The 17,955-nt window shown below is 34.0% G+C and overlaps 2 protein-coding genes across 9 annotated transcripts in view; one reads left to right on the top strand and one right to left on the bottom strand.

Moving 5' to 3' along the window:
• Positions 1-17,955, top strand: part of PALS1 (protein associated with LIN7 1, MAGUK p55 family member) — a 73,712-nt gene that overhangs the window by 36,782 nt on the left and 18,975 nt on the right. For all 8 annotated transcript variants that reach the window (XM_054567410.1, XM_054567408.1, XM_054567405.1 and 5 more), the window contains 5 exons: positions 4,225-4,433; positions 10,340-10,417; positions 11,090-11,236; positions 12,403-12,564; positions 14,069-14,146. In XM_054567410.1, the coding sequence (XP_054423385.1) occupies positions 4,225-4,433; positions 10,340-10,417; positions 11,090-11,236; positions 12,403-12,564; positions 14,069-14,146 (674 nt within the window). The remainder of the gene's footprint in view (positions 1-4,224; positions 4,434-10,339; positions 10,418-11,089; positions 11,237-12,402; positions 12,565-14,068; positions 14,147-17,955) is intronic.
• LOC129066060 (40S ribosomal protein S27-like) lies at positions 2,805-3,294 on the bottom strand. The gene is made up of 2 exons (XM_054567594.1): positions 3,287-3,294; positions 2,805-3,119 (listed from the first exon to the last, which is right to left on the bottom strand). The coding sequence occupies exons 1-2, from the start codon at positions 3,292-3,294 to the stop codon at positions 2,870-2,872; spliced, it is 258 nt and encodes an 85-aa protein (XP_054423569.1). The 3' UTR covers positions 2,805-2,869.

Genomic DNA, 17,955 nt, shown 5'->3' with positions numbered 1-17,955 from the left:
AGTAATGTACACTGACAAGTATTTAGAGAAGCTTATACATTCTAGTTATGTTACCATGAATCTGTAGGAGAAATTCCCTCTAGTTAACTGTGTTTGTGCTGGTTTTCACATATACTGCATATAATGCATGCCTTAATTCTTTTATATACTTTTTATAATATTGTTGCTACATTTATAATGTTGCATTTTATGTGTTATTTTAAGCAAGTTTCTTATGCTTTAAATATTTTCTCAAGAGTATTTTACCTCCAACATTACAATAGTATGCTAGATAGTACAACAGGGACCCCCAAAAAACTGAATTTATTTATTAAAAGTTGTGTTGTATTCTTACATGTTGAAATTTCAGTCACCTTCAGAGTGCTCTCCATTTGATGCAATGCTCCTGTCAAGACATTGTTCCACCACTCAAAACAGCTTTTGAACTCGTTGATTTTGATGCCTTTTAATGCTTCTGCCATTTTTTTGTTTTACCCTTTCCACATTGGCAAAACCTTTCTCTTTGAGGATTTTTTTCATCCAGGGAAGGGGAAACAAAATAGTTGCTCGGGGCGAGATTGGGTGAAATAGGGAGTGGGGCACGGGGGTCATGCCATTTTTGGTCAAAACCTGCTAAACACTCAGCGCCACGTGGGCAGGTATGCTAGTAAATCACCCATCATGAAATAGGCAAACACATTGAAAGAGACTTCAAAAAAATTCACTGAAGCTGCTGCAGCCTCTCATAGCAATGCCAGATGGAGCTGTATTCCTAGAACACTCACCTAGCAGGGGAGGCCTGAACTATAAGGGGCCCACCCTCCGGAAGATAATTTCAGGGTTTCTTTGGAGGGGGTCGCCCCTCGTATATTGAAAAAGTTACGCAAAAAGAAATCAAAACTGCAATTTCTGTGAATGTAGAAGCTATATGCATCTTTTTGAGAAATGTTCTAAACCACCTTTGGCAGCGTCGCATTAACACGGGTAGCGTAGTGTAGCAAAATTTGGTGATTATGATTTACATGGACAGTTTTCAGATAAATTCCATATCTGCTTTCATGACCAATGTAGCTGAGAAAGTTTCCAGATAGCATTTTTAGGCTGGAAAGCTGCCCAAAGTTCTCTCATTCTTCAAGTTCCAGTGTTTTTTCATTAAAAATGTTTAATGACTAAGCAGAACATATTAAGTTACCAGACACTTAGAAGAGTTTTTAAAATTTTATGAGATATGTGTAATTTTATAAGATACAGACTAAACCATATGCAGCTGAAACAAATGCATATTTAAGAGAAAATATGAAATACCAAATAATACAAACCCTCAGATGAAATCAGTATATATTTACAAGTAAGTTTATCAATTTAAAGAATATTAAAAATGATGCCCCCTCTGTCCAGTAACAACTTTAAGGTCACATAGAAAGCAACAAGTACCTATATACAGCATTAGTCTCAAAAAACTGATTATGATCAAATGAGTTCACTGTCTTTACTCAAGTTCTTTGTTCAGAAATTCTGAATGGAATTCTGACAAAGGACCTCTTGTTTGATATTAAGTATGATGCCATAATAAAAAATGACTATTGACAATATCAACTCAAGGATTCTCATTTTGACATCCTCATTCATATATAAGTTTTATAAAAATTCCACATTTCAGAGGTTAGAATATATAGTTAAAGGTTTTAAAAAAACTTTCTTCCAATATGGTACATATTTAAAAGCACTTTACAAATACTTACTGTTCAGGAACAGTTAATTTTCTACACACTTAGAGAAATGTCTCATTTTGATGCTGCAGTTACGTTATCTGTTACTTAAGAAGCCACCTAGTTCTCCAATATTCTGCAATTTCAAAGGGAATTTTAAAAATTGGATCAGATGCAACTAAATCAGTCCTGTCAAATATGTACCCTCTTCTCTAGTAACAAAGGACAGGCAGACCACAAAGACAGAACAGGATGCAGAGGGAACAGACTCCCTTCCCACTCCCACACACACATACAACAGGCATAAGGAGAAAGAGCCACATGGACAGAGGAAGAGCCAGGGAAATGGAGAATCACAGGGCTAGTAGGAAAGATCGGCACACGAGCAGTGTGGGAGTGGACAAGGGAGGGAGTGTCGTGGTGGAGAGGGACCTAGGTAGATTGGACGGAAGGACGGCAGAAACATGGACACTCTGCAGCGGGAAAGGCAAAGACAGGAAAAGCAAATCTGGCTGTGATGATAAATTCTAGTTCATTATGAAACAAGACACAAGAAACTACAAAAAATTTAATTAAATAATGACCTAGAGAAAGGAGTTTATAAGCATAGAAACAGTGAAGAGAAACCATGCAGGAAAAGGTAAATTATTCTTTTTTTAAATTTTTAAAAAATGTATTGATATTAGAAAGAAACATCAATTTTGTTGTTCACTTACGCATTCATTGGTTGCTTCTTGTATGTACCCTGACGGGGGAATCAAACCACAACCTTGGTGTATCAGGACAACACTAACCAACGGAGCTACCCAGCCAGGGCAGGTGGATCTTTTTTTTTTTTTTTTAATTTTAGTGTCTTACTGAATTTATTAGGGATAACGTTGGTTAATAAAATTATATAGGTTTCAGGTATACAGTTTCTACAATACATCACCTGTATATTGTATTGTGTGTTTACTACCCCAAGACAAGTCTTCCATCACCTTTTATCTCCCCTTAAACTTCTCCTACCCCCCACCCCCACCCCCTTCCCTTTGGCAATCACCATACTGTTGTCTGTATCCAAAAGCCTTTTTTACTTTGCCTAATCGCTGGGTGAAGAGGTCATTCCTTTTTCTTTTTTTTTTGTAATTCAAAATGTGTTTGTTGGGATTGTTCCCCACTCATCTTGATTCAGGGTGCTTTTAGTGCTGCTTCCTTCTGAAAGAGCATCCTTCTGTGAGCCTTGCTTTTCCTCCTATCGATTGACAAAAGACAGTGGAACAGCCAGCACACAAAACTACTGTTTGTGCATGGCTAAAGACAGTGGGGATTTTACAGCATCCTGGGCATTTCACATCCGTAAAGTAGGAACTGGGGCTCTGCACCAGGCGATGCTTCTTGTGTTTCCTCTTCTCTTCTGGCGAGCGATGAAGGAGATACTTAGCGAGAGGTCTGTTTTCATGGGGAGTTTGTCACCACCGGAAAGGCGTGAAGGGATCATTCTTAATAAATATATGAGTTGAAAACTTCCTCAATAACAGCTACCGCAAATACAATTAACAGACAAATGGAAAAATCAGAAAACCATTTCCAACGAATGTGACAGTGTACACACAAACATATACATCTGCCTTTTGAGGGACAGGGAAGAGACACCCTCTGGTTCTTAATCATTTTGAAGTAAATCCCAGAAAAATGTATGTGCTGCTTATGGACACTAACAGGAGCGCACACACATACATATATATGCCACAGCTGTCAGTATAATTTTAGGAAACATGTTCATAAGAGTTTAATGGACCACAAAAGAAGTACCTGGTAAATTTGAATAAACTTTAAATTCTCTGTTAAAGAAATTGAAGATTTTTTTAAATGGTGCTGTTGAATTTTGGAGAAAATACTGCTAATAAGATGTAAATTAGTAAAATCTCCCTGGAAAACTTTGGTTTTTAAAATGGCAGGATCTTATTTTAAAATTCTAGGAATTATTTTAAGAAAACGCCAGAATCCACATGTTTATGTAGCAATGATCATTATGTACTGAAATGCTTATTGTTACTTATAATGGCAAAACATTGGAAGCAACTAGAGTGCTCAGCTTTAGTGTAATGGTTATAATAAATTATGATTTAGCCATGTGATAAAATATAGAGCCATTATAGCTAATGTTTTTTAAAGACTGGTGATTTAGGAAAACAATTAAAATGTACTGTCAAATGAAAAAGATGCTGTAAGGCATTTAATGTTTCTAGTTGGTGGGACTATTGGTGATTTTAAGTTTCTTTTTTCATTTCTGTATTATTCCCCTCATTTATTTTTATAATGATTATGTATTAGTTTTATGTTTAAAACACTTTAAATTTTTATTCTATCCCATTGTATAATTTTTAAAGACTGTTACTTAAAAATCAGTAAAATGACAGTAATTTGACACTCACATATATAAATGCAAGTTTTTTATGAAAATGTAAATTGTTATTAGTTCAAGAAATTTTATCTTAAATACCAAGTTAAGACAGAAAATTAACTTATTGATACCTTTTTCTTCTCCTGTTAGAAGTGGAAGACTTGTTTTCTTCCCTTAAACATATCCAACATACATTGGTAGACTCTCAGAGCCAGGAAGATATTTCACTGCTTTTACAACTTGTACAAAATCAAGATTTCCAGAATGCAGTTAGGATACACAACGCTGTCACAGCCCACATGGACAAAGCCAGTCCTCCATTTCCTCTCATCTCCAACGCCCGAGATCTTGCACAAGAGGTAGGTATTCTAAAGGTACCATTGACAGGCGCAAGTTCATTGTTAGCAATAGTAAGGCAGTATTATTGGAAAATAGTGGTGTGAATATAAGACTTGTTTCAAATAATTGCTACTAATCACAGTAATTTATTGTATTAGGAAAAATTTGCTACATTTTATACTGAAAAAATATATACTTATCTCAGAACTCTGTTTCATGAAAGAAGTTATTTTTGTATATAAAATTATATATTTGCATAGTAAAAAATATCTAAATTATTAAAGGGGAACTTTCTTTGTTTTTTCTCTTTTTTAAGATTTTTATGTGTTTATTATTAGAGGGGAAGGGAGGGAGAAGAAGAGGGAGAGAAATACCAGTGTGTGGTTCCCTCTTGTGAACCCCCTACTGGGGACCTTACTCACAACCCAGGCCTGTGCCCTGACTAGAAATGGAACCAGCACCCCTTTGGTTCACAGGCTGGCACTCAATCCACTGAGCCACACCAGCCAGGGCTAAAGAGGAATGTTTTTTAATGGTTTTTAGTTTAGTTTTATTTTAAGCATTATATATTATAAACTGAAATAAATTAATACTGATGAGTTAAAAATTTTTATCTGATAATGAGATACTATAAATATGTAACTTATAATTTTTGTTACTTGTAAATACAGCCGTGTGCTTCATAATGACATTTCAGTCAACAGTGAACCACATATATGACGGTGGCCCCATAAGATTATGATGGAACTGAAAAACTCCTATCACGTAATGATGGTGCAGCTTTCCTAACACAGTGCCACAGTGCATTACTCTTTGGTTTGTGGTGATACTGGTGTAAATAAACCCACTGCACTGCCAATCCTGTGGCAGTATACCACTGTGTTATGATTGCCTACAGTATTCAGTACAGTAACATGCTGTACATGTTGGTAGCCTAGGAGCAATAGGCTACCCCATGGACCATCTAAATTTGTGTGAGTACACTCTGATGTTTGAATGATGAAATCACCTAATGATGCATTTCTCACAGGGTGTTGTCATTAAGTGATGCGTGACTATATTTTCAAGTTTTTCCTCTATAAAAACTGTAGAAGGTCAAAAAATTAAGTTTTAATGTACAATGAGAGTTCTAGTTTCTGCTGCTTATAGATGTCGAATGTTTAATAGCCTTTAAATTGAAGGTTTTAAAAAATACAAGTAAGCTGTCTCCTATCTTGGTTGGGGGTGGACATTTCATCATTATTATAGGATTTTAAGTTATTTTGATATTAAAAAAACTAATAATCCTGAAAGCCTGTCAGGTAAATCTATTTCATTGAATCCAGACACAAGACAGAAAATGGGGTAGGGAGAAAGGTAGGACCTCCAGAGCTACGTGTTTTATAAAATAGGTTAGAAGGAACTTTTCAGATTGGCACAGAAGGTATGTTCCTCATTTAGATGCCCGTAATGGGCAAAGATCCTGTGTGTAAGAGGCCTGAGAGAAGTCTAATGTTGCACATGAAAGGAAAGTGTGACCTAAAGACCTGTCCCTAGAAAGGAAATTTTCCATCTGCAGAGTTTAAAAGAGAGCTAGTTGAAATCTGTTCTTTGTGCTCATTTTTATTATTAAAATTAAATATGCAAAATTTTTATTCAGAAATTATCCCTGTAGTTTTATTTATAATTTATATGGTTTTTCTGCAAATTACTTCCCTTACAGATATTAAGAATAACCAACATTACTTTGATCTTACTTACAAATATAGCCTAACTTTTATTATATAGGGTTGGAAGGAACACATAATAAATAATTATAATTCTCTTCCCAGTCTTTAGGAAGAAGTTTTGTCCAATTAACTACTGGGCCTTTGTTTTGTTGAATAGAACAATAGGTGGAAAAGAAAAGGAGATAAGGAAGAGGTCAAAATTGCTCCAATTGAAGAATGCAACAGAGACCACAGGGAAAGATGGAAAAAGGATAAAAGCAACAACATAGCTTAAAGGGTTTTAGGATTGAGAGAAGCAAAACACCAGAAGTGACTTAGAGTAAAAGTTTTGGGAGAGAAAGAAGTGCTTGAAAAGGACTTAAAAATCAATTTTGGATATTAATTTTAGGATGTTGATGTAATTATATGGTTTATAATTTCAAAAGTACCGTATCAAGGAGATTTTCTGAAGATTGGCTTTCACATCCTTAAAGTATCTTCAGAAATACTTGAGAATTGTATTACTTTGGTGGTGGAGGGATATGTGGGTGATAGTGACCTTGGGCTGAAACTGGTCTTAAATGGAATGCAAGGTGAACCTAGTTGGCCACCATATATGGTTGTGCTGTTTGCCAGTGACTTCACCTGTAGCTGTGCATGCACAGTTGTATGGCAGCCCTGACTTACAATGTGTAATACATAAGAAAAGTACCCACTCAGAGCTCATCAAAGAAGAGTGTTAAGTGTGATAACAAAACTGAAGGTTAAATCACTCATTGTCAGTATTTTACACTTGGAGAAACCTTAGCAATCACCTTTCAACCTTTTTGTTGTATATTTCTGAATATTGAGGCCAAGTGAGGTTTTGAGACTGGCATAACACTAACTAGGCTGCTCATGTTCCCATTGCCTAATGATTTGCTTTTTAGCAAATCATTACGAATGCTTTTTAGCATTCATAATTCCAGCTATTGTGTTATGCAGTAATGAAAAGAAGGAATTACCTTATGCTTCAGTTATGTTATTTTTATGTGGAAATTTAATTTAAGGCAGGAAAAAAAACAACTCAAGAACTTAGTGATAAATGTCTTAAAACATTAGAGAGAGTTCTTTGCTTTTATAACTTAAAATACCAGTTAAGCAGGAATTATATAATAGGTAATACGAACTGAAAACTTCAGATTTGGAGGTCCATATTAAATCTTTGACAATCTAGGGTATTTACTAATAAACACAGAACAAGCTTTTTGGTCATTAAAGTGATTTTATCAAGAAAAGATTGAGAAGTTGAGTTTCAATTAATGAACTTTTTGCTTATCCAGTAAAAATGCAAGCCAGACAGACCAGGAAATGGTATTTGATTATTTGATTTTGAGATATTGAGATATATACATGTGTGTGCATAAGTATGTATGACAAAAGCTTATATTCAAAAGAACTTTCACAAATAAGAAAAAGACTATACAATTTTTAAAGAATGGATAAAGGACTTGAACAGACACTTCACAAAAAGGAAATCCAAGTGTCCAGTAAGTTTGAAATGTTCAGCCTCATTAGCCAATGGAGAAATGGAAATTAAAACAGAATGAGATACTACTGCATGGACACCAGAATGACTAAAATAACAATTTTTTTAAAAGTCTAGCTGCATCAAATGTTGGTAACCTTATGGAGCAACTCCATCCAAATTACTTTCTCCAGCTATTAAAAGGTGCATGATCAGGAACTATAAATTTTATTTTAAATTAATTTAGATTTGCAGTATTTTTTTAAAAAAGACATCCTATTTTAAAAGTCAGTACGCATTAATTACTCAGTTTTGGATTACTGCCCTTGTCTATTAGTAAGACTTTAATGGAATTCTTTTTTTATTTAGATTTTTGGAGAGAGAGAAGTATATATTTGTTGTTCCACTTATTCATGTACTCACTGCTTAATTCTTGTATGTGTCCCTTGGTCTATCAGGACAAAACTATTGCCAGCTAAGCTACTCGGCCATAGCTGGATTTCTTGGAGAAGATAATTGCTCTGCCGTACTGCTCACACATACAGAACTCTGCAATTAGAAACATGTTTTTCTAGGTACCAAAACCAGAGGACAGGCTGGTTTTTTACTGTCATTCCTTGTTCCACTTGTGCTCAAATTAGTTAACCCCAAAATTATCATCTCTTAGGTTTGCTAGGGGAAAGGTGATTTAAAATAGCTGTAAGAAGTATTAAAGAATTACTGGATTCCTGTTTTAATCATGAGTGAGTTTTGTAACAAAAAATTCTATATACAAATTAACTTATATGTGTTTTTATTAATGGTGATAATTTTGCTTTGTTACCTGCATTACGTACTCTTTTGGTGTGTGGTTGAGTTTGGAAATAGGAAAGGGAAGAAAATCAGAGGCATGGACAATGAGAACATAGATGTATACTCTTTGGGGGAAGGTAGTCCACAGATCACAGTTTGTACCTTTAAATATTTATGGTAGAAGAAAAAAAGATTGGCAATAAATGAACTGAACATACATCTTAAGTGATTAGAAATTAAAAAGGAAAATAAACTAAAGCAGAAAAAGGAATTAAATTGTTTATTGGAAAGAACAGTAGACTGAACATTAGAAGCTGTTTCTTTGAGAAGTACTGGGTTGGCCAAAAAATCCATACGGTTTTTTTTGAAATATAAAGGACACATTTTTCATTTCCACCAATAACTTACTGATTTGGGTATTTTGAGTATGTTGGCTGTCTCCTGATTTGATTGTTCTCAGTGTCTCAGTTTGATCACTGTCAACTTCACCTGGTCGACCCAACTTTGGAGCATTGTCCAGCAAGAAATCTTCAGCACAAAACTTTGCAAACCACCTTTGACAGGTTCGAGCAGTCACAGCACCTCCTCCATAACACTGCACAAATCATTTTTTGCATTTCAGTTGTGCTTTTTACCTTTCTTGATAAATCACAGTATGCCAAAAATATTGCATATTTTCTCCCATTTTCAATATTAAAATAGCTACACAAAATTCACCAGTTTTTTTTTTAAGTGCACACTGATATGACAGCTGTCACAATACGGTCTAACAAATTGTTTCAAATGAAGTTAAAGACAACTAAGTGCTACTAGAGCCATGTTCCTTGAGAAAAACAAAATGAACTTTTTGGCCAACCCAAATCAAGAAAATAGAGAAATCTTTGACAAGTTAGATGAAAAAAAAATATCAATAACATTAGGAAAGAAAATGCAGACACAAAAGAGTAAAAATTATAACAGTACAGTTACAGCTTTCTTAACTAAATGTCAAAGTTCTATCAAGTATGTGGTTAATACTAAGTAAATATAAATTGTCAAAAGTGACTTAAAAAGAGATAACCAGTAGTTAAAGATAAAATTGAAAGTGAGCATTCCACCCGTAAAAATACCTACCAGGCCCAGATGATTTTATGCACAGTCTTTCAAAACATTCAGGAACATACAATTCTAATGTTAAATAAACTAGTGTGACACAAATAGAGACTATTTTCCCATTCATCACACTATAATGACTTAGGTAGTAAAACCAGATAGTTTTGTAAACCAGTGTACACTGACCACCACACTCACCAAATAGAGGCCCATCCAACTTAGGAACATTAAAATAGAAGCCTTAAAATGTTAATAACTCACATCTAGAAATAATACGAAGTGATAATTTTGTACTAAATTTATATAGATTATCTCAGTTTTTTGAGAATCTTAAATGGTAGCTGCTGTTACTCAGATGAGAAAACAAAGACTAAATTCACTATCAAATGTAGTTTATCTTAGGAATGCATTGCTTCACATTTGGGAACTTTTTAAATGTAATTCACTGTAATATGGTGAATTACATATTATAATGTTAGTCATATAAATGTATCCTGTTAATCAGTAATGCTCGAAAAGTGTCTTTGACTTAAAATATAATTGCATAAACATGATTAAGAACTTAAAATCATTGCTAGTCTTTTACGGTATGTTGGGAGAAACTTGGAGGAAGGAAATAGTTCATTCATATGCATAAATACCAAATCTTATCTAGTGGGTTTTTTTTTAATAAAGAGTGTTCTTGTTCACCATGATAACAAGATTGAATACTCAGTGAGAGTTTTTAGTGTCGGTCTTTCTTAAAAGTTTTTGCGATTTTAAGATGTATTTTTTTAAAAAAAACTCCTGTATAGGTGCTGGTGATACTTCCTGTAACATAGGAAGAATTAATCTTTTTGTTCCTTAGGTACAAACTGTTTTGAAGCCAATCCACCAGAAGGAAGGACAAGAATTAACTGCTTTGCTGAATGCTCCACATATTCAGGTAGAAAATGGACAGAGCATTGGATGTGTAGTTTTTCCAACATTCAGAGTCTCTTTGAATCAAAGTCTGTTAGGGCTAGGAGAGACCTCAAACACTATCAGACTGTGCTAATTATTAAACAACTCCCACTGCAAAATAAGTATTGTTGAGTTATATATTTTCATATTTAAAACTAATCATTTTTGAAACATCTTCATATTCTTTAAAAGAAATTCCTCTCCTTTTTTGGTTATATTTTTCATAAATTTATGTAAGGTATTGGGCCTTTAAATTAATTTTGTTTTTTGCAGTAAAATAATAATTTTAAACTTTTATAACCTAGCCCAGAGTATGCCCTATTATACCTAACATATCTTTAGTTATTATTGGCTATGAAAGATACAGGGTCGCACCTGTACTTAATTGGAAAATTTGGAAACAGATCTCAATATGTCATTAATTATAGTACTACTTTTAAAGGTTTAATGATTAGAATACTACAGGGTTGGGCAAAAGTAGGTTTACAGTTGTGAGTACAGAAAACAGTTGATCCTTGTATTTATTGTTTTAATATTTTCATGCAAACAACTGCAAACCTACTTTTGCTATACCCTGTGTATGATTGGGTTAAAATATCTCTAGAGAAATGAGTCATGCTGTTACTTTAAATCCTGTGGATTTTTTTTGAAACAGGCACTTCTACTGGCCCATGATAAGGTCGCTGAGCAGGAAATGCAGCTGGAGCCCATTACAGATGAGAGAGTTTATGAAAGCATTGGCCAGTATGGAGGAGAAACTGTAAAAATAGTTCGTATAGAAAAGGCTCGAGATATTCCATTGGTAAGAATTCTACATCTTTGATCTGAGGTTCTTTCTACACAGGGATCTTGTATGGCAGATTAATGAAGACTCCTTTACATTTCTGATAGCTTTTCTCCTTTGAGGTCAATTTGTTTGAATCTTTCATGTTCTTCCTCATACTCCTTACCCAGAGAAAAATTTGTTCATCATCTTCTCACCCATAATTTGATACTAATTTGAAAATAGTAGCATGTGAAATAATTGTTGAGGAACAAAGGGACAAGTAATGTGTTTTTTAATTCTCCCTAATTTCTTTTTAAAAAAATGAGAAAATCTGACTTTTTCATTCAGTTAAATCTGTTGAAACACAATTACTTATACATTTCATGTATACTTAGAAGTATATGTTCCTTAATGTTAATATTTGTTTTATAGGTTTATATGTAAAACTTTTTTCAGTCTCTTCTTAGTCTATTATTGCCTTAATTTTCCTTCCTTTCAGAGAATATTCTTGAATCCTGATCTCAAATTGTGTTTTGAATATTGTGATACAGGAAATAGGGCCCATGTATTATGGGCAATTTATGTAACTTAGTGTTCTTCCCCATCACAAAATAGAAATTAGGAGTTATGACAAAAGTTGGAGAGAAAAGTGTTACAAACTCTATCTGCTTTCAAGGTTTTTTCTGTATTTTATATTTCCATTATTTAGATATATTATTTTGGTTGTATTTCTAATTTGTATAGTAAATATTAATGTTTAATACATTTCAGTGTGAACTGGATATAGCTATAATATTTAACATTTGAATAATAACCAGATTACTATTCATTCCTTTATATTTGAATTTTAAAAAAGGAGTTTTATAATTATGTCATGTTCACTAATTACACCTAAATACCGTATAATCCATCATATAGAGAACAAATTTCCTCATACTGTTGTCAAAAAAGTACATTTTCTGTTGTATGCTTCAAAAGTTTGCTTGATAGAATTTTAATGAATGGATTGTTTCTGAAGCAGAAAATGTGAGGAAAATGGTCAACTTTCAAACCTAATTATCATTACTCTAGCTATGTAAGTCATTTTTTCCCTCAAGATAACTGAAGGCTAACATTGAATAGAAAAAAAATAAGCATTTAAAAATGAAATGTTGAACCAAAATTACATTTCCACTTTAAAATTGAATGTTGAATTTTTTTAGGGTGCTACAGTTCGTAATGAAATGGATTCTGTCATCATTAGTCGGATAGTAAAAGGAGGTGCTGCAGAGAAAAGTGGTCTTTTACATGAAGGAGATGAAGTTCTGGAGATTAATGGCATTGAAATTCGGGGGAAAGATGTCAATGAGGTTTTTGACTTGTTGGTAAGTTGACACAGGGAGAAGAATAATTGTGAGGTTCTTGAAAGCTGAGTTTTTTTAATTATTAGACATCAGAATAAAATATTTTAAAGCATTTTAAAAATAATTGTTAAGAGCACAAGATCATTTCTAGCCTAATTTTTCTACAATATTAGTAGAGTTTTATGGTGGGTACTACTGATTTTTATTTTGAGCTTTAGTAGATATATTTATTTACTTATGAAGTCACTAATATATTTCATTAATTCATTCAACATGTATTTATTTGAGTTGCCTGCTGTGTGCCACCTGCTAGAGAAAGAGTAACAAAATAAAGTCAATGCCCCCATGATTTTTATATTCATTTTTATTATCCACAATTGATTGTTGTTTACTTAACAATGTTAGATAATAGCAATAGTATAGATCTATATTGTCCGATAGCTACATGTGGTAGTTATTCCAATTTGAGTAAAATTTAAATTGAGTTTCTCATCCCTACTGGCTTGTATTTCAGGTGCTCAAGAGCAGTATGTAGCTAATGGCTCCCATATTAGAGAGAGAGAGAGAGAGAGAGAGAGAGTGTGTGTGTGTGTGTGTGTGTGTATGGAACATTTTTATCATCATAGAAAGTTCTACTAGGCAGTGCTTGTATAGTCAGGAAGCAATTTGTAGACTACTTAAGAGAGCAATTTATAATCACTAAGTATATACCCACAAACCAGATTTATGTTCTTACTGACTTAACATCAGTTGTTACAATAGAATCTCTCCTGTCTGCTGATGTCTGTTGAATGATCTAGAAACCATGATTCTATCCTTATTTTCACTAAACCCCATTCATTGCTTTGGTAGAGCAAAGCGCCAGTGGTCATTGTTTTTAGCCCTTGTTTTATTGGCCGCGGTCTCTAGGTTGAGCGTGCTCCCTGCTATCTCAGAACCAGAAACTGTGATTACTGTATTACTATCTAGGTTGGAGGTATCTGAAGAATCCACTTAGTGGTGTATGAGGAAATAATAGTCAACCTGGCAGTAAGGCTCTATATAGTTAAAATATAGAATGGATGACAGAAATAGGGCATCTGGGAGGGAAGAATATTTGTGTATTTGCATTGCTTTTCTAATCCTGGTCACAGTGACTATTTCAAATTCTACTGCATTAAAATTGATGTGTGTCAGAGTAGATAACGCAGAATTGTTACAGCACTGTGGTGTTGTCCAGTCCTTCACTGTGGAATCTTCCTAAACTTACACTGAGTAGAAGACCAAAACCCAAGACTTACGGGCTAAATGGCTTTCCCCAGTGTGCCAGAATTACAAAATGCCATATTACTGGGTAGTTCTACTATAATGGAGTCCATGAAAGGCATAAGTTGTGCTTCCTGATGAAATGGGATTAATCTTTACTGATTTTCTTGAGTCTCCTAATGGTTCCAGAATAGTCCAGTTTAGGGAATGTTGATCATAAGATCATGGAATGATTTTCATAAGTATGGATTTTAAAAATTACCTGATCTCTCTGTTACAGTCTGACATGCATGGTACTTTGACATTTGTTCTGATTCCCAGTCAACAGATCAAGCCTCCTCCTGCCAAGGAAACTGTAGTAAGTGATTTTGTTTGTTTGTTTGTTTATTACTTACTGTCTGAGAACTACTGTTAACTTTTTTTTCTGAATTAATAAAGTGGGGTTTTTTTAGAGTAGTTTTAGATTCACAGCATAATGGAGCTGAAAGTCCAGAGTTTCACATACTTCTTAACTGCACACATGGCTAATCTCCCCCACTGCCAACACCCGGTACCAGAGGCCACATTTGTTACATCAGTGAATCGGTAGTTCCATCATTATTCAAAGTTCATAGTTATATTAGGATTCACTTTTGATGGTGTGCATTCTATGGGTTTTGACAAATATGTAATTACATACATTCATTCACCATTGTATCATGCAGAATAGTTGCCCTGCCCTAAAAACCCTCTATGTTCTGTCTGTTCATCAGTTCCTCCCCCCAGCTGTGGCAACCACTGGTCTCTATAGTTTTGCCTTTTCCAGAACGTTTTGGAAACGGCAAAACATTCCCAAACGTTTTGGTTGGGAACCAAACCAAACATATGGGAAACGTATGGGAAGATATGGTTGGAATCTTACAGTACATATATAGCCATTTCAAATTGGCTTTTATCATTAGTAATAAACATTTACACTTCCTGCATGTCTTTTCATAGCTTGATAGCGCATTTCTTTTTACTGCTGAATAACAGTTTATTTTATGGATAGACAACAGTTTATTCACTCACCTACTGAAGGACATCTTGGTTGCTTCCAAGTTTTAGTAGTTATAAATAACGCTGCTTATAAACATCCATGTGTAGGTTTTTATGTGGATATATGTTTTCAGTTCTTTAAAACTTAAATCCACACAAAATCTTGTACCATGCATGTTGTTTGAGTATCAGAAATGCTGCCCTAAATATTTCTTGCACTCAAGTAAAAACAAATACAGTAGTTTTTATTTAAACAAATATAAAATATCAGTATTTCAGATTGAATAAACATAAAATTTCTTCCAGAATTTTTATGACTTACAACGTTGAATTTTGTCTTTTTCTGTCATTATATGTGGATTTATGTAACTTAAATATACTTAGCGTAAGGAGGAAAAGTGCTTTTACAAAGTATGCACAACTCTTATAATGTGTCTTCCTCTTTATGTTAGCTGTATTACTCCATTAGCTGTATTAAAAGACAGACTTTCTTACCTTATGACCCACAGTTCCATTCTTAGGTATATTCCAAGAGCATTGAAAACATAATCTCACACAAACTTGTGAGTATTCACAGCAGCATTATTTATAATAACCAGAAAGTAGAAGCAACCCAAATGTCTGCCAGTTCATTCATGGAAACTGAAATAGGGGGTATTATTTGGTAATAAGGAATAAAAGTACTTAATGGATGGGTGACATGGATGATCCTGAAAAATTATGCTAAGTCACAAGAGGCCATGTTATGGTTCGTTTATATGAACTGTCCAGAATAGGTAAATCTACGAAGACAGAAAGCAAATTAGTAGTTCCTTAAGTGTAGGGGTGGGGAGCTAGGGGAAAAGGGAAGGATTTCTGATCAGTGGTGTTTCTGAAATTGTTGGTGGTTGCACAGCTCTGAACTTACTAAAAACCACCCAGTTGTATACATGGGTGACTTACAGAGTTTAACTATTATATCTCAAAAAAACTATTAAAATATTACAGACTTGAAAGTGCTAGATTAATATGGAAGCCTGATATATTACATCTGTTACTATTCTTAGCTTTTATAAAAGCATTAACAGTTTGGAAAACAGTTTCTTTTTTTCTCAGTATTTCATCACAGTTAAACTTACCTTTTGCCTCTCATTCCATGTTTTTCCTTTATCCTTTATGGAACATACTGAATTTGATACTGCATTTGCAATCTTCCTTCTGTTTCAAGTTCTTTGCAGGAGGAGAAGTGAGGAAATTGTTTGTCTCTGTATTTCAGTAGCCTGATTCTCTGTGCCCTGTGTCTTTCTACATACCTCTCCTATGAACAAGCCCTGAACTTCACAAGTAGCTCTGCACTTTAAGAAGACACAACAGAGAAGGGTTGAAATATATCCTCACTTATGTGGCTGAAAAAAAGGGAAGGAGAGAAAGAAAAAGATGCTCTTTTAAAATACAGCATTTGATGGGTAGAAATCTTTTCAAAGTAGAAACAGTGTTGTGTAATATTTTTCTTTTCCCTCATTTCCTCCATTTATTGTGAAGAAGTCTCAATTGCGCTAGCTCTTCCAAAGTTTTTCTCAAACCTAACTGGCTTAAAATGAAATATTATTATTATTAAAATTTGCACTGAAGGTTTCCAGAAAGAAAACAGTGATAGGAAATTATATTTGGTATATTCAGAATTATTATCTATAAGAATAGTAATTTTAAGAAATTAAAACAAATTTATTGGACATCATTATGGTACAGGACAGGATCTAGGAAGAACAAAATATTTTTCTGAGAACAAAGAAATTCAGTAGTGTTTATTTAAACAAATACAAAATATCAGGTTTTCAGATTGAGTAAACAAATTTTTTTTCAGAATTTTTATGACTTACAGCATTGAACTTTGTCTTTATGCCTTATGATACTAGAAACATGTATTTAAAATAAACAAAATAGGTGTTATCTGAAATGTCACTATAATCACTTTCTGAATTATATCACGAATGATAAGAGTAAACTATGTCAGGAAAAGTACTTCCTTACTCATCACACATAGCAGCAAGAGGTTGCTTTATCATTTGCAGAGGGCAAGAGTTTTGGTACCTTTGTATTTCACATTCTGGGTGACTGACACATTTATCCCAGGAAACATGCATTGCTTAAACTATGTAGTTTCTTTCTCTCCACATTGACTTAAAAAAAAAAGTTAGAGTTCCCAAACAAATTTTTCATCTAGTCTAATGCCCTAATCTAACAGAGGACTAAATTGAAATGTAGCAGGATCATACTGCTTATTTGTGATAGAATATGCACTAGATAATTCAGATTATTGATTGTCCAATAATTGTTAGCTATTATGGTTACTCTACGCCAGGCACGGTAGTAATTGTTTTATATGTTTTATCTCATTTAATCCTCAAAGTATCCCTATGAAATATAGATATCTATTATTCCCATTTAACAGGCATTGAAACTAGAGCTTAGAAAGGTCAAGTTAATTGCATAAGCTCACTGTTGGTAAGTGGCTGAGTCAGGACTAGAACCTATGCCTGTTCCAGAGCCTGTGCTCTTAACTTCTGTGTAGCATAACAGGTAATGCCCTTCAAAGGCATTAAGTACTAGGTTTCTACATTACTGTTTATCATCAGTCCAAAGAAAATAATTAGAATGTCAGGGCAGAAAATTGTAACTATAGATGAATCAACAACCTCTTAGTAACTATGTATGTGATAGTCTGGATTCTGAGAACAACAAAAGCATATTATGAGATTTTGGTATTTGAAATTGCCTGTTGAATACTAATACCTCTAATAAGACTCGGAGTATGCCTTCATGAAGTCTTTCGCTTTGTGGGGTCTGGATTGAGAGGATAGAAGTCATTTAAGGGGAACTTAAAGGCTCAGAATAGGAGGATGCTAAAATCACAGTGCAGGGATCCAAACCATAGAATTAGCCACTAGCCCAGCCATGTTAATTATTGAAATATATTCTTAGAGAGCCCAAATAATTTTTTTCCTTACGCTGAATATCTATTGGATCTCTTTTGTGTACGAGGCATTGTGCTAAACACTGGGTTTATAATAATGAACGTGACATAAAATAATTATACCTTCCAGTAAGTGATAAGGTAGGAATATGCAGAATGTGAGCACAGAATACAAAGAAGTGGGATGTATTACATGA

The sequence above is a fragment of the Pteronotus mesoamericanus genome, unplaced genomic scaffold (assembly GCF_021234165.1).
Source record: "Pteronotus mesoamericanus isolate MK-2021 breed Mesoamerican mustached bat unplaced genomic scaffold, CSHL_Meso_final contig_182, whole genome shotgun sequence".
In the NCBI taxonomy this organism is placed as follows: Eukaryota; Metazoa; Chordata; class Mammalia; order Chiroptera; family Mormoopidae; genus Pteronotus; species Pteronotus mesoamericanus.
The sequence above is the reverse complement of the archived record's forward strand: the minus strand, read 5'-3'. Positions and strand labels throughout refer to the sequence as shown.